Here is a 22,480-nt window from a genome sequence, read left to right on the forward strand (position 1 = left end):
AATGACTCTAGAAAGTGAAATGGCATAATGACACCGCGCGGGCGGTCGCCGGTGACTTCAATATTCAATTCTATTGAAAGACGAAAGTTGCATCTAGCTTAGCCACGCCCAGCCACGCCTCTGGCACGCATGCAATGTAATGCAATTAAGAGATGCATGAGAAAGCCTCAACTGGCACGCGACCGACCTCTCACAACAAGTCGGTAAGCACTTGCACCTGGCTCTCGTCAACCGTCACGCTCAATCGTGAGACATTCCTTGCGGCGATGAGCGAGGGAAGCCCGTTGCATGGAGGCACGCGTCTAGGGCATCTATAATCAACGAGATCAACGTCTAGCCTACACTGGAAAGTTGACGTCTAGTCGATTTGGAAAGACTTCAAGCAACTATCTAGCTAGAGGACATTTGCGTGGATCATCTAGACCACGCCTCTAAACATCTGACGGGGAAGCCCCAGCCGGTATCTATCATTTCACGATATAACGGCACGTCGTGCGTTCTCTCCACTCTCGATCTCCATGGACGAAGTTGACGAAGATTTTGTTCGGAAGCGAGTCGAAGAGGGTAATAGTCATGCTGTCATCAGTGAAGAATTACAGACGATGTTTCCAGGACTTCGGGGACTTAGCGAACGATCTGTTCGACGTTTCTGTACACACGCGGGGAAGTCCCTAAAGGTTGTTAAGGCTTTCTCATAACAGGCACCCTAGTGGACACAACAAGCTACGACGTGCTAGTTAACATGCGTACGTCTATATACAACAATGTTTACAACAACGTGTAGAGGTGTCTGTACAGGCCTGTAAGGACCTTCTCATAACACAAAGTGTTTACCTGTGAGTTGCAATTGTTGATCTGTTGTGTCCACTAAGGTTAGTGCCTCTAGGGACTTCCCCGCGTGTGGCGGGCCCGTGTCCACAGTGGACACAGCAAGTGTTGAAAATTCGCAGGTAAACACTTGGTGTTATGAGAAAGCCTTTACAGGCCTGTAAATTGGTCTGTAAATTGGACACAACAAATCTTTGTAGACTTGTTCATACGTCGTAGATGTCAATTGTCATGCAACCGTCACGCGCCCCATAGGTTGAAGTGTGAAGACGCTACCGACGTGAGACGATCGAGAGAATTAAGACGGACACTCGATCATGCACGGACTGCATGAAAGCTTAAATATAGCATGGTCTAAACCTATTCTAAATGTGTACTGAATACCACCTTTAATCATATTTAGACATATTTAGACCGATCCTAATATGGTGTATAGAACACATTTAGGACAGCCTGTATAGATCGAATACAGGTTTTAGGATTACATTTAGGCACACATTTGGAGTCCTAAATATCAGATACAGATTTTTCCAAATATGAGCTATAGGTAGTCTCAAGACACACTAACCAGGTGATTGACATTAATTGTTATGTGATTTATTTCTCTAGTTCAACAAACTTTGGCAATACAACAATGTTAACAGCAAATTTGAATGATCTAGCTCTATATATCCATGTTCTTTGACATGTATTAAAATCAAACGTATTATAATTAGCAGAAGTCTTCTAGAGCCGATTCTGGTACAATGTCATTCTCGGACGTGTTCTGGTAGATGGAGCTCCGTTTACTCTTGGTACCGCGTTCCTCTCTGAGTCTGCCTTCTGGCGTACTTTCTGTCGAAAAACTCAAACTCCTTTGTTGCTCCAATGGCTCTCCATGGAAGAGGTCGGACCAGGAGTTGTGAACGTCCAGCAGTGGAGGCTCCCTCAGAGGGTGGCTCGTTATCACTGCTATTTCAGAGACTTCTGACGACATCAATTCCAGTTTCGTGGCACTAGCGTACGTCTTCTTTTGTTCGTCGTTCAAAGTTGTGGACATCTCTAAAACTGAAGATCTTCTCTGCAATTTCTGACATAATGGACATATTGATATAAATAATAGACAGTTGTTCCCAAAAAATATGCAATGAGATTAATATATATATATACATATATATATATATATATATATATATATATATATATATATATATATATATATATTAATTAAATGGACATATGCAAGCTTTCATTACAAAGAAAAGTTAGAAAGACTAAAGAAGACAAACTACAGCGATGACATTCTGTGATCAAGAGTTATAACTGATCATGAGTATATAATATTTAGGTGCCACCATCTTACAATTTTGACGTAAAATGCTATTGAAACAAGACCGTATTAGCAGTTAAAATATGTATAGTTATATTATTTTGTAAAAGTCAAAGAAAAAAATCAAAAATTTACTGGTGACCGCCTGCAAGTACGAGAAATCTTAGACTTTGACTTGCATTGTGTAGCCATTGCCTTCTTCTTGCTTTTTGACGATCTGAAGATGCAAGATGGTCCGACCTGTCAAAGTCAATATAAATATACATACAGGAATTATAGGCCATGCACACAGTATACATGCTGTGTACAATCATGACCTCGCTATAGTGATCATGAGCAAATCATGATCTAATCTAACTATAATGAGCATGCAGCCAGCTACCTAGAGATATATAGCTAGTGCTCACCTCGCTTACGGCGTCAGACACGCGGCGTTCTAGTTCCTCTTTAGTCAGAGAACAACGTCGACCTAGGCCTCTGTCTGTACAGAAACGTCGAACAGATCGTTCGCTGAGTCCCCGAAGTCCTGGAAACATCGTCTGTAATTCTTCACTGATGACAGCATGACTATTACCCTCTTCGACTCGCTTCCGAACAAAATCTTCGTCAACTTCGTCCATGGAGATCGAGAGTGGAGAGAATGCACGACCTGCCGTTATATCGTGAAATGATAGATACCGGCTGGGGCTTCCCCGTCAGATGTTTAGAGGCGTGGTCTAGATGATCCACGCAAATGTCCTCTGGCTAGATAGTTGCTTGAAGTCTTTCCAAATCGACTAGACGTCAACTTTCCAGTGTAGGCTAGACGTTGATCTCGTTGATTATAGATGCCCTAGACGCGTGCCTCCATGCAACGGGCTTCCCTCGCTCATCGCCGCAAGGAATGTCTCACGATTGAGCGTGACGGTTGACGAGAGCCAGGTGCAAGTGCTTACCGACTTGTTGTGAGAGGTCGGTCGCGTGCCAGTTGAGGCTTTCTCATGCATCTCTTAATTGCATTACATTGCATGCGTGCCAGAGGCGTGGCTGGGCGTGGCTAAGCTAGATGCAACTTTCGTCTTTCAATAGAATTGAATATTGAAGTCATCGGCGACCGCCTGCGCGGTGTCATTATACCGTTTATGAGATATGGCTCGCGCTAGCAGCTGCGGGTAACTTTCTATTTACATTTAGTACGGAGAAAGAAAATTGCATCGGAGGCTCTATTCTAATATTCATAATTTACGAAAATTGGACGGATGGAAAGATTGAATCTATTTGCAAAGTAAACGAATATTGAAATGACAATTGGTCTTCAATCAAGTTCTATTTTCAATGTAATTGAATATTGTAAGAGCAAGCAACGCCAGTCAATTTTTAATTTGACATTCAATTTTCAATTTGTCTCAAAAATTAAAAATGGAATGGACGAATTGGCCACGCAAATTCAAAATTTAATAATTAATTTTTAAATTAAATTGAATATTGAATTTAATATTGAAAATTGAACTAACGTGCTTGCAATTTCAATATTCAATCGCATTGAAAAAGGAAATTGGTTAGAAATTAAATGTGTTTTCAATATTCATTTTAATCCGCAAATAATTATAGTCCGTCGATCAATCAATTTTCAATTTTTAATAGAATTGAATATTGAAATTGCAAGCAACTTGTAGGCAATTTTCAATTTCTAATTCAATATTCAATTGTTGCCGGAAATTGAAAATGGAATGGACGAAATGGTCACGCACCCTTGTAGGTTGTTCGAAAATTGTTAGTTGTAATACGCACATTCCTATTATCTAGGGACACCAGAGAGGACCATCATTATAATTGAGCACATTGGAAGAATCTACGATATCATAGTGTTGTCACAGCTAGCCATGTAATAGACAGCCAGGCATCCTAGCTAGATGGCTAAATTGGGCAAGAGCTATAGAGTACGGTAGGTGCTGCGCGTATGGACTGTTGACAATGAGCAAAATAGTCGGCGTGAGCAGGCTAGCTCTAGGCTAGTCACCGTGAACAGGATAGTACGTCGCCTGTGAACAGGATAGTCGCCACGAACACTATAGCTGCATGGCTAGCTATAGTGTACATGTGAACATGCAGAATAGTCCCGGTGAACAGGATAGTCCCGTACACCGTCCTTTTCAATCTCTTTTTATTTAGATCTGGTAATTAAAGTCCCTAAAGAACACAAATGACAATTAGTGCAAAGTCAGTGCGCACACGTACTGCAGTCCAGATGAGCCAATAGAGCCTAGAGGGTGGTGATGTGTATAGCTCTAGCTATCTAGAGCTAGGTGGCTTATCGAGTCAATCTCCACATTTAGTGCTGAAGGAAAGCTACGTATATATTTGGGGTAATCTTGTAATGGTGTTACTCATTTGGCGTTATGGCGTATGTATAAACATACTGCACTATTGAAGCAACAGCCACCGCCCCGTTATTTGTGCGCATGTGCAGTACATGCCACGTTTCCTGTTTGAACAACTTCTTGTTGTATTTACGTTGGCTTTCTGTTCTTGTTTGTCATTTTTCTTTTTCCAAAAAGCCCCAATTGAATGCGCCCTAGGACACAGTGTCACACCAAATATTAATAATTGTGTGTTTTACCACAGCTGCATACCTAGCAGTGGAGTTTTGCATTGGTAGAAAGAACAAGTTGTTTTTAATGCCTCCATGGATGAGAGTGATAAACGGCTTCTTTGCGTCTATGTGTCTGTTACTGGTGATTGACACATTAGTCAATGCAACATGTTCCACGAGCCTTGCAATGAGAAAGTCGTCTCAAACCAAGCATGGAGATTCCTGCAAGCCATCTTTACTTCTCTGCTAGTGGGGACATATTTTCAGTTTTTGCAATGTTTACACACATTGCTTTGGATAAATACGACAGCACCAACACAAAAACTTCAAGCATCCCAGACAGATCTAACAATCCAAACCACGGCAGCGATGATGACTCTACAAACAACGAAAAAGAGAATTTTTGGAAAGCAATTAAAGACATCTACTCTGGATTCTGTGTATTAGTGCCGATCACAATAGCACTATTGTGTGGCAGCTATGTATACATGCAAAAGAAGGAGCTCTTTCAGTACAACAAAATAATCCAGATTTTTCTTCATTGTCTAATTATTGTAATATCAGTACTTCTACTAGCAGGAACATGTTGCATACAAGATTGGAAGTCCACTCCAGCAAAGTCAGAACAGCAGCAGAATGAGAGAAACAGATGTGAACGAGTTGGTGTCAAAATTTGTGCCTTCCTAGAATGGATGTTTTTGGGTGATCCTGAAAGGCTTGACTTTACCAGCACTCAGAGGCTATCTGCCCTTGTGTTGGTAACAGCCATATAGCATGCTAATCATCCTGTACCATAACGGTAACCTATTTTTGCTCCACCTATATATACTACTACAATAGATGTGTGCGTGCGTGCGTGTGTGTGTGTGTGTGTGTGTGTGCGCGCGCGCGCGTGTGTAGTTAGCATGCTCTGTCCCCACACCATAAACTGTAAACACTAAACACACTAAACTGTAAACTGTAAACACTGGTTGATAACATATTATGATGTTGATAATAATTATCATCACAACATTAACTAAATCATCTATTTTGGTAACTATAGTAATACCCAAGTTTTCATATCCAGACAACTACAAATTCTACTAACAACAACAAATTAATAAATAAAGTAGACGGCTTCAAAATTTAACATAAATGCATGACATGTACATACTATTGTGCTTATCTACTATTGGCAATTGAAGTCTAAACACTGTAGTCACCATACCAGCAATAATACTCTAACAGAAGACAAAATTCATATGTGAGGGTTTGTTTGTTTGGTTGTTTGTTTGTACTGTATATATATATATATATATATATATATATATATATATATATAATACAAAATATGCAATGATAAAACTTAAAGTTTTCATTATTCTTCCCCGCAAAGGGCGGCAATCCATTAACCCCAATCAAAATACTAGAAACTAATACAACAAACCAAGACTAATGGGCATATAAAATTTTTCAAAGTAAGATCATTAATTGATCATATCTTACTGTATGTATATATATATATATATATATATATATATATATATATATATATAGGCTTGAGAGTCTATCTGGTCAATCAATTCCCTACGAGGCAAAGCATCATGGAGCCAGCTAGAGAGCAAAACCCTCAAGCATAAAGTAGCACATCCAACTTGACTAGACTAAAAAATGTTAGACACCAGTCTACTTGTATACTTACTATAGCCCACCATCCCGTTCTCCTAACGAGCAGACTATAGCTATATTAGTTTTTAATAATTAATTTCATCTTCCTGACATACTTGCAGTTCTAGGTGAGGCGGGCGGTATGTACTTTTTGTCTAGCAAGTGAGCAGCTACAGAATTGCAGTCCTCTGGCGAAGGAAAGGTCGCACAGAGTCGGGAAAATTGGTTACTAGAGTCTATCTAGGATCGTTGTGATGATTTCGGTTTTCCGGTTTCAGTGTCGTGGTTTCCGATGAGCCTACTAGTAGTAGTCTAGCTAGAGCGTCACTTTCTGTCATTGTTCTTCTTTCTCACGATCACGTCTCTGTCACAACGGCGCCCGGCCAACGCGTAAAGAAGGATTTAGAACATAGACTCGGTTTCTCGTTACAATCTTGCGCCTTGCGTTACCTCACATGCGAACTCGGATCCTTCTCTTCCGATCGCAAGCGAGTAATTGAAGTAGAGGTCACACCAGGTGTGCTCATTAGAGCACTAAGAGCTGTTCCAGTTGGACCACGTTACACCAATTATCTTAATGGTTGCAGTTGCTACTTGCTGATCCATTCGTGAACAATGGCCATTGGTCTTACAAGATAATAACCATTGCTCCACCCATTTGTCCTTGATATGCAAAAGTATCATCCTTCCACTTCCTTTGTAGGAAAGGCTTAGATAATTTGATAAACAGAAATGCCAGACCTAGCGGTTTCTAACGATACCGAGATCATCGCGAAAGTCCAAAAAACAGCGGAGATATTGATGATTTTCAAGTTCACACCTAAGGGAAACAGACAGTAGAGCAATTCTAATCTAGCCTTAGACATGCCTGCATGGCGTACAAAATAGGTTGTCACAATTACCGTCGGCGGTAATTCTCAGCTACCCGAGATGTCGCCTACTAGCATCGCCGAAAAGCTTTTTCATGTAAAGAGCTATCTAGATAGAAGGAGCGTTATGGCAAGAACCCGTTCTCTCTTTCCTTTCCTCTGATCGATCGTTTTCGACACAATGCAAGCGAGGTTGCAATCAGCAAACAGCTTCTTCGGTAGACATTGCAGTATAACGTGCGCTAACTTAGTAGCTTCGGTGTAAAGTGATCTCGACATCATATATGCACTAAGTACGTTTGGCTGTACGCCTGACAGCTTTACGTTTTGAAAATGCAGCCGGTCATCTTTCTCTGCGGCTGCAATAAACTGGGACAGCTCCGATGGCACTTCAGGGTTGTCGGTCTTCAATTTTGTTCGAAAATTGCTTTCGATCTGCCTTTGGTGCTTTTTTGATGGGCAAACAATAGCCTATGCAACCTCCCCACTCTCAAAACACTAGACTTTTTTGAATCTGTGTCTAAGATCGATCGATGCAAAGCAATTTCTGTATAATATAGAATATAGGACAAACTGTACGTTTAGAATTCACACACACACACACAACACACACACACACACACACACACACACACACACACACACACACACACACACGTGCACACAATTTAAATATTATAAAATGTGTTCTTGTTCATTGTGTATGAGGAAAATGGTAATGCTAGATCACAGTCTCAATCTTCAATTAATTTCCAAGACTATAGTCGCCGTGAACAGGATATAGTCACCGTAAAATAGAATAATTGCTGTGAACAGTCCCCGCTACAGCGGAGATTATCCTGTCCCCGGGGACTTTCTGTTCACGTGAACAGAAGTTGACATACGCTGTGAACAGAACAGTCGTAGACGCCGTGAACAGAATAGTCGCAGGATAGTCGCCGTGAACAGGCTAGCTATAGGCTAGTTGCCGTGAACAGGATAGTCGCCATGACACTGCATGGCTAGTGTGAACATGCAGAATAGTCGCCTTGAACAGAATAGTCGCTGTAAACAGAATAGTCCCCCACGAACAGGATAGTCCCCGCTAGGGTGGGTTCAAATTGAGTGAACAAGATAGTCCCCGTGAACAGAATAGGAGCAAATATGAACAGAATAGTCCACGTGAACAGATTAGTCCCCGTACAGATGGAAATTCGAAGCTTTCAGGAAAGAGGAAGTCTCTAGCCAAGAACACCCTGTTACATTGGAAAAATCTCAATTGAATACGCCACTACAGATATACATCGTACAAAACAAAATGTATAAACGTGTAGGTGCACCTGCTGAGAACATGAATGCTGTTTTTGCGGCTCCAGATGCCACTCGAACTGCACTTTGAGTTGCTCCTGTTCCGCAGGCACCAATCATCACTCAAACAATCGCTAAACGGGCAAAAGATCCCAAAAGAAATCCTCCAGTGATCCGCCACTGGAAAACCAGTTCTTTCGTTTTCTGGATTGTCCTGTATACCGCGTGTTCTGTTCCCGGTTGTGGAGGTGACCACGCGTTCTGTACTCTTAGCACCGACATCCAAATCATTAGGACTGTCAGTAGACTCTCCAAGGCCGCACACCAAGCAGAGTACATCTTCGGTCGCTTTCCACTATTAGTTACGTTTCCAGCATTCTTCCCTTGCCACCAATAACTTTCGTTATATTTTTTGGGCAACGCGGTGTCGTGCTCTACGCAACTCCACGACTCGTTCAGATGACCGCAGTAGCACATACCCTCTAATCTGTCTGTGGTACAGTTCTTGTAGCTATACAGATCGGTGATAGCGAACCAGTGACCAGCAAGAAGCCAGCTCCTACAGCTACTGCAACCACTGGAAGTAGTAAATACTGTATCTAGAAATGCCTGCATCCTGCCACACATCTCGAGTCTTTCTTCAAGCACTAGCACAATAGCGATCAATTAATCTAAATAACGAATGACTCTAGAAGGTGAAACACGGAAAGTGAAAGTATGTGTTTTGTCTCGTTGCGCAATGAATTAGCAGAGCCAACCGTAGCGCTTGTCTAGTCTCGTAGATTACACCGATAACTCTAGATCTAGAAGCTCTTATAGCTGTCATGACAACAGAATATACGGTAAACAACAAACGCCTGCCTAGGTGGAAAACACCACGGCCTGGGTAAATACTGAGACCCTCTAGATACATGTATAGATCTACCTATACACGCAAATTTTGATTTGAAATTTATTTTAATTTAGACCATCCCGATGTAACGTCGTTAACGATGGCATTTAGAAAGCCATAATTTAAAGTAAATTGATTAAATTGATTGATTTAATTGATTGACAAAGGGCACATTAATTAAATTAGTTAATTAATATTCGGTCTGAAAGTAAGTTGTGTACTGTAATGATTGTTGTCTAGGTGACAGTTTCTACACATGCACATGCATTGACTAATAACCCGAAATATTATTACCTAATTACAATCGCAAAAAGTTAATGTATATTACATATACGGGAAGGTTGGTAAAGGTCCCGTATTAACTTTATATGGTCATTACACTACAGAAACGCGCGAAACGCTCAACTCCAGGATGGCGGTAAGCACAACTACCTCCCAAACTTCTCTTCTCGTCTAATCGTTCGTCTACTTGTCATCTAGGATAACGCATCGAGTCCGTTCGCGTCGAGCGGCGGTATGGACATGCCGAGCAGCCCGTCAGGTGGCGACCTGCCGCCATTTCAAAACGAAACAGACGAATTACTGGGAGACGAGAACGAGAACGAGGAGGAGACGACGAGAATAGACGAACAAGAGGGAGAGGAACTGTTTGGAGAGGCAATGGAGCGCGACTACCGAGCAATTCCTGAGTTAGATGTTTATGAGTCAGAAGGGATGGACAGCAGGGCGGGAGATTTCAGTTTGTCGCCTGGAGCGAGAAGGGAAGCGGAGATTGAGATGAGGAGGAGAGATAGAGCTGAGAGAGCTGCACAGGGAAGAATGAGGAGAGGATTACTTTATGGTATTGTAGAAAAAATTTGATTTATTGATATTAATGTTGTTAGTTAATAATTAAATAAATTAGTTATTGGTTGTAGTGTGATGATTGTATTGTATGGTAATTGATTGTAACTTGTGTTGGTTAATAATATTATGTGAATAAATAATTATTGATTGTATATGATTGTATACACTGTAGTGTGATAATTATAGTGACTTGATATTAATATCATTACTTAATAATTTAATTTAAATAATGATTGATTATAATATAATGATTGTATATACTGTAGTGTGATAATTAATTAATCATTATATTGATTATACTATATATTGATATTAATATTAATTTTAAATTAATTGATTTAATAATTATAATGATATCATAATAATTGATATAAATATGTTATGTTTTAAATTTATTGATATCAATTAATTTATATTCAAATTACTTAGGTAGCAACTTATATCAAATTACACACTATCTTATTGATATAAATAAGTTGCAAAAAATTTGTGCGGCAGATGAGAGTGAAGACGAAGATCTTGAGCCTCCAACACGAAGACGAAGGATAGCAGGAAGAGACGACAGAGACAAAGACTTTACACTCGACGATGAAGAAGAGGTAACACAAAGACGACCCAATGTTTTATGTCTGTTGTTTCTCATCACGTTTGTCTGCTCTGTAGCTTCCAGAAGTAATCGAGAACCTCGAAGACATGAAGGGTCACTCTGTACGCGAGTGGGTGTCACTTGCAGGACCTCGACTCGAAGTGAAGTCTCGTTTCAAGCTTTTTCTCCGAACGTTTGTTGACAGCAATGGACAGAGTGTATATCGAGAGAAGATCCGTCAGATGGTTGAGAGTACGTCGTGTGTTGTGGTTGGTTGTTGTTTCAATGTTGGGTGAAAGTGTGTTTGTGTTGATGTAGGCAATAAGCAGAGTTTGGTTGTGGATTATAACGTGTTGGCTACTGAATATCAAGTGATTGCTTATTTTCTTCCCGAAGCTCCAACTGAAATGTTGAAGATATTTGATGAGGTAATTGCGTTGCTGGTGATTAGGGTATGATGTGCGTACACACACACACACACACACACACACACATGCGAGTACACACACACACACACACACACACACACAAACAACAAACACACACACACAAACACAAACAACAAACACACACAAGCACACACACAAACACAAACAACAAACACACACATGCACACACACACATGCACACCACACACACACACACACACACACACACACACACACACACACACACACACACACACATGTGAGTACACGCACACACACGCACACATGCGAGTACACGCACACACACACACACACACACACACACACACACACACAACCAACAAACACACACACATGCACACACACACCACACACACACACACACACACACACACACACACACACACATGCATCACATACACACCACGTTATAGTATTTCAAATTTCAGGCTGCATGGGAAGTCGTTCTTGGTCTCTATCCCAATTATTCTCGTATCCACAACCACGTGTATGTTCGAATTGCTGAACTCCCCCTAATGGAAGACCTACGTTCACTCCGGTAACGATTGAAATCAACCAATAATTTACAATAATTTACAATAATTTATTTATTGTAGGCAACTCCATCTTAATCAATTGATCAGGACTGGTGGAGTCATCACCATGACGACAGGCGTGCTGCCACAACTCAATATGATCAAGTTTGACTGTCCGAAGTGCGGGTTCATTCTCGGACCATTCTATCAGAGTCAAAACCAAGAAATCAAGCCAGGATCATGTCCGGAGTGTCAATCTAATGGACCATTTGAAATCAACATGGAACAGGTAGAAATGGCATTTAAGGCAGAGACACATGACAAGAGGACATGTAGGAGCATGCTGTTAGGCAGACAAACAGCTGGCTATGTACACGTGTGCACACATGCACCATGTTCACACACACACACACACACACACACACACACACACACACACACACACACACACACACACAGGCAACCCGGCAGATAGACAGACAGACACATAGACAGACAGATTGACAGACAGACGGACAGATTCACACACACACACACGTGTGCACACAGAGGCAAGCCAGCAGATAGACAGACAGACACATAGACAGACAGAGAGACAGACAGATTGACGGACACACAGACAGACAGACAGATATACAGACAGACGGACACACACACGCGCGAGCACACACACGAGGCAAGCCAGCAGATAAACAGACAGACAGACATACAGACGGATTGACAGACACACACAGACAGACAGAGAGATGGACAGATTGACAAACACACACACACACACACACACACACACACACACACACACGAGATAGACAGACAGACAGACAGACAAATGCAGCAGCATAGCTTGAAAACAAATAATTGCTAACACATACAGCATACAGATAATGAGACTGATACTGCAGCACACGCACCCACTCACCCACCCACCCACCCACCATTTACCTCTACTAATCAAACATCTATTCAGACATTGTATCAAAACTACCAGCGGGTAACCATCCAGGAAAGTCCCGGCAAAATCTCTGCCGGCCGTCTGCCTCGCTCCAAGGACGCCATTCTATTGGCCGACCTGGTCGACTGCTGCAAACCAGGGGATGAAATCGTCTGTCAACATTATATCATTGATTTCAATACATATAATTATAATTTATTTTTGTGTTAGGAATTGACAGGTGTGTATAGTAATAACTATGATGGTTCTCTGAATACAGCAAACGGATTTCCGGTGTTTGCAACGGTGATTGAAGCTAATTATGTGAGCAAGAGAGACGATAAACTCGCGGTCAGCAGTCTGACTGATGACGACCATAGGAAGATCATTGCATTGTCTAAAGACGAACGAATTGCAGACAGGGTTGGGATGTCTGTCTGTATGTATGTTTGTCTGTCCATGTGTCTATTTGTCTGTCTGTGTGTTTGTATGTATGTTTGTTTGTCTGTCCATGTGTCTATTAGTCTGTCTGTGTGTTTGTCGGTATGTATGTATGTATGTTTGTCTGTCTGTGTGTCTATTTGTCTGTCTGTGTGTTTGTTTGTTTGTATGTATGTATGTTTGTCTGTTCATGTGTCTATTAGTCAGTCTGTGTGTTTGTCGGTATGTATGTTTGTCTGTCCGTGTGTCTATTTGTCTGTGTTTGTCTGTTTGTATGTATGTATGTTTGTCTGTCCATGTGTCTATTAGTCTGTCTGTGTGTTTTTCGGTATGTATGTATGTTTGTCTGTCCATGTGTCTATTAGTCTGTCTGTGTGTTTGTCTGTCTGTATGTTTGTCTGTCCATGTGTCTATTTGTCTGTCTGTGTGTTTGTCTGTTTGTATGTTTGTTTGTCTGTCCATGTGTCTATTAGTCTGTCTGTGTGTTTGTCGGTATGTATGTATGTATGTTTGTCTGTCCATGTGTCTATTTGTCCGTTTGTGTGCTTGTCTGTCTGTCTATCTGTTTTCTGTCCATGTGTCTATTTGTATGTCTGTGTGTTTGTCTGTCTGTATGTATGTATGTTTGTCCGTCAATGTGTCTATTTGTCTGTCTGTGTGTTTGTCTGTTTGTGTGTGTGTTTGTCTGTCCATGTGGCTATTTGTCTGTCTGTGTGTTTGTCTGTCTGTGTGTTTGTCTGTCTGTATGTTTTCTGTCCATGTGTCTATTTTTCTGTCTGTTTGTCTGTCTGTCTGTATGTATGTTTGTCTGTCTGTATGTCTATGTCTGTTTGTCTGTATGCAAGTATGTTTGTCTGTCTGCGATCTGTATGTCTGTTTGTATGTATGTTTGTCTGTCCGTCTGTTGGTATGTATTGTATGTATGTATGTATGTATGTAACATGTATATTTGTCTGTCTGTGTGTCTGTATGTTTGTCTGTCCGTGTGTGTCTGTATGTATGTATGTTTGTCTGTGTGTTTGTCTGTCTGTTTGGTTTTCTATCATCTGCCTGTCTGTCTGTTTGTCTGTCTATCATTTTGTGTATCCTTGCATTTCTCCGTCTGTTTGCCTGTCTATTTGTTTGTCCATGCATGTCACTTGTCATCTGTACATATGTATGCATGTACGTCCATCTGCTTATCTTCGTCCATTTTTTTGCCTGTCACTCATACTGTTTGCCTGTCATGTACACGTCCATCATTCAATCAGTCAGTAGCCTACCTTCCTGTATCCGTCCTACTATGCATCGTCACATCCTGCTAATTGTGTATGTTTTTTGTCTGTCCATCCATCCATTTGCCTCTCATTTTTTCGGGCTGTTGTGTTACTGCAGATTGTTGCTAGCATTGCTCCATCAATTTATGCCCACAACGACATCAAGCGAGCTCTCGCTCTCGCTCTGTTCGGAGGAGAAGCCAAGGACCCAGGTACAGTTCCACACATCAAGTTGTCACTCCACATCTTCACGTATGTCACTTGTGTGTCTCATTATCAGGCGGGAAACATCAATTACGTGGTGATATCAACGTTTTGTTGTGTGGCGATCCCGGCACTGCCAAGTCTCAATTTCTGAAATACGTGGAGAAGACTGCGCCTCGTGCTGTATTCACCACCGGGCAAGGAGCGTCCGCTGTTGGTCTCACAGCATTCGTACAACGAAGTCCGGTGACGAGGGAGTGGACGCTTGAAGCTGGAGCTTTGGTTCTTGCTGATAAGGGAGTCTGTTTGATTGATGAGTTTGATAAGGTTTGTTACTCAGTTGCTTGTAGGGGTGAGTGTTGGTTGGTTGGTTGATGTGTTGGTGGTGGGTTAGATGAATGATCAAGATAGGACGAGTATTCATGAAGCGATGGAGCAGCAGAGTATCTCGATATCTAAGGCGGGCATTGTGACGTCTCTTCAAGCTCGTTGTTCGATCTTAGCAGCTGCGAATCCGATTGGAGGACGATATGATCCGACGATGACGTTTGCTGATAATGTAAGACTGTTGTATTGGAGGGATGCTTCTCACAATACATGAGAGTATTGTATTAGAGGGATGCATTTCATAATACATTAGACTATTGTATTGGAGGGATGCATCTCACAATACATTAGACTATTGTATTGGAGGGATGAATCTTACAATACACTAGACTGTTGTATTGGAGGGATGCATTTCACAATACACTAGACTATTGTATTAGAGGGATGCATCTCACAATACACTAGACTATTGTATTGGAGGGATGCATCTCACAATACATTAGACTATTGTATTGGAGGGATGCATCTCACAATACACTAGACTATTGTATTGGAGGGATGCATCTCACAATACACTAGTACACTAGACTATTGTATTGGAGGGATGCATCTCTCAATACATTTGGTGATGTTCTTGCTCCGCCATTGTATTCTAATTGAATGCACCTTATGACTTTAGGTTGATCTCACCGAACCAATTCTATCTCGTTTCGATGTTCTCTGTGTTGTCAGAGACACAGTGGATGCCGTCGAGGTACAGACATCACACACATCTTTGCTTCATTATCATCACTATCTATTCTCTCCGTCTTTAGGACGAGCGATTAGCCCGGTTCGTTGTGAACAGCCACGTTCGTCACCACCCAGCAGCTACAAGTGGTGACTATGAACAGCTTGATGTAAGATATACTCCACAACACACATAAAGATCACACACTAGTAGTTGATGTCCTCGCTGTTAGTGAAAGTCACTGTACTTGCTTGTGATTACTTAAATTAATTGATTTAATTATTTTTATTGTTAATTAATATCAATTATTTTAGTGTTTACTAATTAATACCAATTTTTTACTATATAATAAATAAAAAATAAATATTAATTAATATATTAGTATATAATATTAATGTGTTATTAATATTAATGTGGTATTAATATTAATGTGTTATTTAGGAGTCCTTATCTGCCGATGAGAACAGGATTCCTCAAGATTTGCTGAAGAAATACATAATATACGCAAAGGAAAAAGTCCATCCCAAGTTACACAGAATGGATCAGGACAAAGTAGCTCAACTCTACGCACAACTACGAAGGGAATCAATGGTCAGTCGTGCTTTATCTGACTGCCACGCCCACGCATTGTAATGTATTGGTGTGCTGATGTGTAGGCCACTGGTAGTGTTCCTATCACCGTGCGTCATATTGAGAGTGTCATTCGATTGGCGGAAGCGCACGCAAAGATGCACTTGAGAGAGTTTGTGTTGGACGACGACGTGAACATGGCCATCCGTGTCGTCCTGGAGAGTTTCATCGACACTCAGAAATACGCAGTGATGAGAAACATGAGAAAGGTTCGCGTTAAATAAATTCACTCTGAGATCCAATTGGTACTATTTAATATTACTAAGTATTATTAATATTGTTATTTATTAATTCTTAATAATAAATAATTTTAATTAATTATTTTGTAATAATTTAAATCAACTTGAAATATTAATATTAATTTCATCATCCTGTTTAAAATTAATCAATCTTAAGATTCAATTGGTAATATTTAATATTAATAAATACTATTGATATTATTTATATTAATAATTTTTAAACAAATTTAATAAATAATTTTAACAACTATAATTACTTTTTATTAATTTAAATTCAACTTGAAACATTAATATTAATTCAATCATCAATTTGAAATTAATTGACCTAAAATGCTTAATATCAATGAAATCCCCAACTTTGTATATTGATATCAATTACAATATTCAATTTTTTTTTATATAAACTGGTTTAGATAGCATCAGGTTAATTAATTAATTAATGGGTAAATTTTAATTGACTGACCATTATTTGTATTCTTGCAGGCATTCGGTCGTTACTTAACATATCGTCGTGACAACGACGAGCTCCTACTATTCATTCTAAAGCAACTGGTACAAGACCAGGTGATGTATCAACGCAGCAGATTTGGAGGCGAACTCGACATCGTCGAAGTGCAAGAATCCGACTTTACAGACAGAGTAAACCACCAATCAACCCGTCAACCCAAATAGCAAACCACAATCTCTATGTTTGTTCTCTTGCAGGCTAAACAGATGGACGTCCACAGCATCGCTTCGTTCTACGAGAGTCAACTGTTCAAGACAAATCGTTACGTCTACGACCGAAAACGGAGGATGATTGTGCAGACTTTGTAGTTTAGATTTCGGTGTCTGTTGCTTGCGGATCGAACTCGTATTCGCCCTGGTGAGAGGGAGATGAAGGTGGTTAATATAGATCAGGGTTGGAATGTTGTAGGGTTTACTGTGAAATCGGTGAGAGGCTCGTAATCGGTGATCCTTGCTTCGACCTCTCGTAGGCCGTGTAGAGCTTGATCGCAGTTAGGGTTTAATCTGAATATGAAATGGTTAGTTATAAATTATTATAGTCTGTTTGTCCGTCTGTCTGTTTGTCTGTCTGTTTGTCCGTCTGTCTGTTGGTCTGTCTGTCTGTTGGTCTGTCTGTCTTTTTCTCTCTCCCTGTCTGTCTGTTTGTCTGTCTGTCTGTATGTCTGTTTGTCTGTCTGTCTGTCTATGTGTATGTCGTGTGTGTGTGTGTGTGTGTGTGTGTGTGTGTGTGTGTGTGTGTGTGTGTGTAGTACAAGTAAAACCATCCATTACACTGACCTGAGGGCTGATTTATATTGTTCCATTGCATCTTCAGGTCTCCCCACTAATTGCAGTATCTCTGCTAATGCAATTAGTAAAGATGTAACCTGACCAACTTCAACCTGAGACAAACCAGCTTCCAAACTAAAACACACAAAACACTAAAATGCGGGTGCACACACACACACACACACACACACACACACACACACACACACACACACACACACACACACACAAACACACACCACACACACACACACACACACACACACACACACGTCTTAATGGCTCTATCACACTGTTGACTGTCCCTGAACGATTCTGCCAATAACAGATGAGCGCGAGACAACGTGGCATCCATTGAAATAGCCTTCATGAACATCTCCCGCTTTCTCTTTCTGTTTGCCTCATCGTCGTTAGAGATTGCAATGCCCCACAACTAGAAAACACAAACATGTGATTATGTGGGTATTTAAACATATTTTGATTTAATGTGTTGGAGGGTGTATTTACTACGTAAGCTCTTGCTGAGTAGCCAACTGTTTTGAGCAACGTCTGGACAGTAAGCTCAGCTGACCATTTCTGTGGACATTCAACAAGGCAGAGAACTAGACCTAAGAAATGGAGATTAGATGATATAGAGATGTGGGTAAAACAGTCAGAAAGATTGAAGACAGACAAACAAACACACAAACAGACTGACTGACAGACTGACTGACAAACACACAAACAGACAGGCAGACAAACAAACACACAAACAGACAGACAAACGAACAAACACAGAGACAGCCAAACAAACAAACAAACAGACTGACTGACAAACAAACAGACAGAGAGAGAGACAGTCAGACAAACAAACACAAACAGACAGAGAGAGACGGAAAACAAACAGTCAGACAAACAGACAGACACACAAACAGATAAACAGACAGACTGACAAACAGACAGACACTGACAGACGGACAAACAAACCGACAGACAAACAAACAAACACACAGAGAGACAGCCAGACAAACAAACAGACAGACAAACCAACAAACAGACAGAGAGACAGACAGACAAAAAACAGACTGACTGACAAACAAACAGACAGACAAACCAACAAACAGAGAGAGAGAGACAAACAAACAGACAGTCAGACAAACAAACAGACAGAGAGACAAACAAACAAACAGACAGACAAACGAATAGACAGACAGACAAACAAACAAACAGACAGACAAACGAATAAACAGACAAACAAACAGACAGACAAACAGATAGACAGCCTGACTGACAGACGGACAAACAAACAGACAGACAGAAGCAAACAGACAAACAAAACACAAACAGACAGACAAACAAACACACAGACAGACAGACAAACAGACACAAGCAGACAGACAGACTGGCAATTAGCCTGTCAAAACTCATACCTTCATTGGCATAAAAATGACCGGGCGAGAGCATCACAGCTTGTCTGTACTGCAACACGCCTTCTTGTGGTTTATTAAACTTATACAGAAGGAACCCTACAACACCACACCAATCTGCCACTCAGCCTCAACAAGCACAAAACACAAGCAACAAACCACTGAGAATGATGGCCTCCACGTTGGTGTCATCGAGGGAGCAAGCCTGAGTTATACAAGAGACATAATATATTGTGATGGAATTATGGGCATTGGTGGGAGTGATGTGAGCGTGCCTTCTGAGAGAAATAGAGAGCTCGAGTCTTCTTGTCTGTTAGGTAGCTGAGATATGAGATGGCAATCCATGATTCACAGTGTTGTTGACTAGACTGCTGTAGTGATGTGGCGAGACTGTAATGATTGATCTTGTTATGTAGACTATGACAGACAGACAGACAGATAGACAAACGGACAGACAGACAAACAGACAGACAGATTAACAGACAGACAGACAGAGACAGATAGACAGATAGACAGACAAACGGATAGACAGACAGATAGATAAACGGACAGATAGATAGACAGACAGACAGACAAACGGATAGACAGACAGATAGACAAACGGACAGATATATAGACAGACAGACAGATAGACACATGGACAGACAGATAGACAGACAGACAGACAAATGGACAGACAGACAGACAGACAGACAGACAGACACACAGACAGACAGACACACAGACAGACAGATTGACAGACACACACACAAACAGACAGACAGATTGACAGACACACACACAGACAGACAAACAGATGAATGGAAGCGGTGCTTGCAACCTATGGTTTCTGCAAAGTCGAAGTCATCAACAAAAGAGGAGACTTTATTCAGGATTCTTTTTGACGTCAGCGGTTATTTCCACTTTCATCAGTTGCGTCAGTCCTATTCAGTTGTATTCGGTCCCCGTTTCTGGAATGAACGACTTTGTTGAGTTGTTTTTCATCGTTTGTTGTTCTTGTGGCTTATGTTCCTTCGTTGTGATCGAGTTTGTGTTCTGTCTTTACTCTTGTGGCTTCCGTGTCTGGGATTATCACAGCCTTACCTTGCCCTTGTGGCCTAGTGCGTCTTCTCCAGATTCTGTCGTCATCATCTCTTGATCTTCTTTGGATTCTGATGTTATCATTTCTTCTGACTTGCTTACCTTGTACTTAGCTGTAGAGTCTAGCCTTTTGTTTGTAGTTCTACTTGTTATGTATTTGTGTAATCTGTTGTTGTAGTTGTGACACTGTTACTTTAGTTTCACATCTATTAGCTTTGATGTACAAAAATATATGATTATTTGACAGACAGACAGACAGACAGACAGACAGACAGACAGACAGACAGACAGACAGACAGACAGACATGCTGACAGACATACAGACAGATTGACAGACAGACAGACAGGCAGACAGACAGACATGCTGACAGACATACAGACAGACATACAGACAGACAGATTGACAGACATACAGACAGACAGACAAACAGACAACAAGCAGACAAACAACAGACAAACACAGTACAAACTTCTCTAGCTCCGTTTGATTGTTGTCAATGAACAATAGATGTGCATACGAATCCATATGACTAATGACAAATGTGTTTAAACATCGAGCCTAAATCACCAACAAACAACAATAATGCAACTTTCTTATCGTCAGTTACTAAACAATAGCAACAAATGCGTTTACCCTACGAAATGATTTTCTCGCATCGTCCAACTGTCCCGCCATCCATTGACTATATGCAAGTTCAGCGAGCAATTCTGATGATTCAACTGACTGTAAATAAACATAAAGAAATTGTAAAGAAAGAGATACACCTGACCTGACGTACAAACGCATAAACAGACATAAAGTTAGATAAACAAACAAATAAAGTAAAGACACGCATGTGCACACGTCCACACACATGCACACACACACACACACACACACACACACACACACACACACACACACACACAAAGTAACTTGTGTAGTGTACATACCTTGTCTGTGAGAGACTGTAGAACAGTGACAGCATCTATACAATTGACAAGCAGTGAGATTATAGCATGAGACATGATGACATGTAATGTACACACACACACACACACACACACACACACACACACACACACACACACACACACACACACACACACACACACACTGACACACACACACACACACACACACACACACACTGACACACACACACACACACACACACACACACACACACACACACACACACACATCAGCAAACGACCAACCTTTAAAATAGAATTTTTCCATCTTTTCTCTTGCGTCAATCCACACAGATAGCCTACACACAACAGCACAACAAATCAGACATCGACCACACACAACATATCCCTAGTTTACCAACAATATCTGCTCAATATTTCTGAAGGAATAAGCAATAAAATCTCAGCCGACTTCACTCCAGCACGAAGCAAACCGTTGATTGCTTCTAACGCCAACGGACATCGTCTGTAACCATTCACAAAGTTACCTTACATGTCAGACACAACAAGCAAGAAAGAGACCCTCAATCCAATACAAAAAAGAAAGATGACTGTTTTAATGAGTCAGTAAAGTGCAAAGTGATGTAACAGACACCAGTTGATAGAGACAGTCAAGAGTTGTGTGTATGAGATGATATGATGATGATGATGATGATGTGTATGTGTCAGTGTGTGTGTGTGTGTGTGTGTGTGTGTGTGTGTGTGTGTGTGTGTGTGTGTGTGTGGCTATGAGACTGATCGGGCAGATTTTGTTTGCAATTTGTACTGCCACTACAGTTGATGTTCTGTGAGGTTAGTCTCGCGTAGCGAGACTCCTTTCCGCCGCGTCATCCTTCCGAGCAAAATGGTGTTGGAGAGTTGATGGTTGACTCTGTGTGGAACAACGTGAAACACGGTGCAAGAAAAGACACATAGAGAGAAGCAGTAATAAACAAATAAACAGGAAGACAAACGGACAAACAGAAAGACAAACGGACAAACAGGAAGACAAACGGACAAACATGGACACAAACAGATAGACGAACACACAAACAGACAACTACAAAACACACACACAGACAGACAGACACACAGACACACAGACACACAAAACACACAGACAGACAAACACAAAAACCCATAGACAGACAGACAGACAGACAGACAGACAGACACAAGACACACAGACACACACGAAAACACACAGACAGACAAACACAAAACA

General features: G+C 40.9%; 4 protein-coding genes across 6 annotated transcripts in view; 2 read left to right on the plus strand and 2 right to left on the minus strand.

Annotated features, from left to right (window-relative positions):
• Positions 1-1,429: 1,429 nt before the first annotated feature.
• Positions 1,430-2,954, minus strand: LOC134197618 (uncharacterized). The gene is made up of 2 exons (XM_062666963.1): positions 2,545-2,954; positions 1,430-1,897 (listed from the first exon to the last, which is right to left on the minus strand). The coding sequence occupies exons 1-2, from the start codon at positions 2,755-2,757 to the stop codon at positions 1,541-1,543; spliced, it is 570 nt and encodes a 189-aa protein (XP_062522947.1). The 5' UTR covers positions 2,758-2,954; the 3' UTR covers positions 1,430-1,540.
• Positions 2,955-9,770: 6,816 nt separating this feature from the next.
• On the plus strand, positions 9,771-17,492 carry LOC134197306 (DNA replication licensing factor mcm2-like). Of its 2 annotated transcripts, XM_062666598.1 has the most exons (18): positions 9,771-9,825; positions 9,888-10,248; positions 10,752-10,852; positions 10,917-11,091; positions 11,158-11,267; positions 11,717-11,826; positions 11,885-12,092; positions 12,771-12,905; positions 12,966-13,157; positions 14,550-14,643; positions 14,712-14,962; positions 15,030-15,194; positions 15,642-15,716; positions 15,778-15,861; positions 16,134-16,283; positions 16,349-16,531; positions 17,045-17,200; positions 17,267-17,492. In XM_062666598.1, exons 1-18 carry the CDS (start codon positions 9,820-9,822, stop codon positions 17,375-17,377), a joined length of 2,667 nt encoding a protein of 888 aa, XP_062522582.1. In that variant the 5' UTR covers positions 9,771-9,819; the 3' UTR covers positions 17,378-17,492. The 2 variants fall into 2 exon arrangements, with proteins under 2 accessions (XP_062522582.1, XP_062522583.1); XM_062666599.1 differs by lacking the exon at positions 11,717-11,826 and having other exon boundaries at positions 12,015-12,092.
• On the plus strand, positions 13,184-14,523 carry LOC134197308 (NADH-ubiquinone oxidoreductase chain 5-like). The gene has a single exon (XM_062666602.1). The coding sequence runs from the start codon at positions 13,506-13,508 to the stop codon at positions 14,430-14,432; it is 927 nt and encodes a 308-aa protein (XP_062522586.1). The 5' UTR covers positions 13,184-13,505; the 3' UTR covers positions 14,433-14,523.
• The window catches only part of LOC134197307 (anaphase-promoting complex subunit 7-like), an 8,759-nt gene continuing 3,453 nt past the window's right edge, over positions 17,175-22,480 (minus strand). The window contains exons 5-18 of one of the 2 annotated variants that reach the window (XM_062666601.1): positions 21,635-21,742; positions 21,523-21,575; positions 21,256-21,290; positions 20,957-21,046; positions 20,793-20,881; positions 19,518-19,632; positions 19,402-19,447; positions 19,246-19,341; positions 18,344-18,444; positions 18,109-18,269; positions 17,846-17,971; positions 17,485-17,572; positions 17,371-17,423; positions 17,175-17,314 (exon numbers count right to left, since the gene is read on the minus strand). In XM_062666601.1, coding sequence (XP_062522585.1) covers positions 17,379-17,423; positions 17,485-17,572; positions 17,846-17,971; positions 18,109-18,269; positions 18,344-18,444; positions 19,246-19,341; positions 19,402-19,447; positions 19,518-19,632; positions 20,793-20,881; positions 20,957-21,046; positions 21,256-21,290; positions 21,523-21,575; positions 21,635-21,742 — 1,153 coding nt within the window. In that variant the 3' untranslated portion in view covers positions 17,175-17,314; positions 17,371-17,378. Of the gene's footprint in view, positions 17,315-17,370; positions 17,424-17,484; positions 17,573-17,845; positions 17,972-18,108; positions 18,270-18,343; positions 18,445-19,245; positions 19,342-19,401; positions 19,448-19,517; positions 19,660-20,792; positions 20,882-20,956; positions 21,047-21,255; positions 21,291-21,522; positions 21,576-21,634; positions 21,743-22,480 lie in introns of both variants that reach the window. The other variant, XM_062666600.1, reaches the window with a different exon arrangement.

The sequence above is a fragment of the Corticium candelabrum genome, chromosome 22 (genome assembly GCF_963422355.1).
Source record: "Corticium candelabrum chromosome 22, ooCorCand1.1, whole genome shotgun sequence".
Lineage (NCBI taxonomy): Eukaryota > Metazoa > Porifera > Homoscleromorpha > Homosclerophorida > Plakinidae > Corticium > Corticium candelabrum.

Coding starts and splice junctions, on each gene's coding strand:
- LOC134197308 (XM_062666602.1), top strand. CDS start 13,506: ATGTATGTATGTTTGTCTGTCCATGTGTCTATTAGTCTGTCTGTGTGT.
- LOC134197306 (XM_062666598.1), top strand. Junction 14,963..15,029: donor TGATTGATGAGTTTGATAAG/GTTTGTTACTCA, acceptor GTGGTGGGTTAG/ATGAATGATCAAGATAGGAC. Junction 15,717..15,777: donor ACACAGTGGATGCCGTCGAG/GTACAGACATCA, acceptor CTCCGTCTTTAG/GACGAGCGATTAGCCCGGTT.
- LOC134197618 (XM_062666963.1), bottom strand. CDS start 2,757: ATGGACGAAGTTGACGAAGATTTTGTTCGGAAGCGAGTCGAAGAGGGT. Junction 1,898..2,544: donor TGTCTGACGCCGTAAGCGAG/GTGAGCACTAGC, acceptor CCATTATGTCAG/AAATTGCAGAGAAGATCTTC.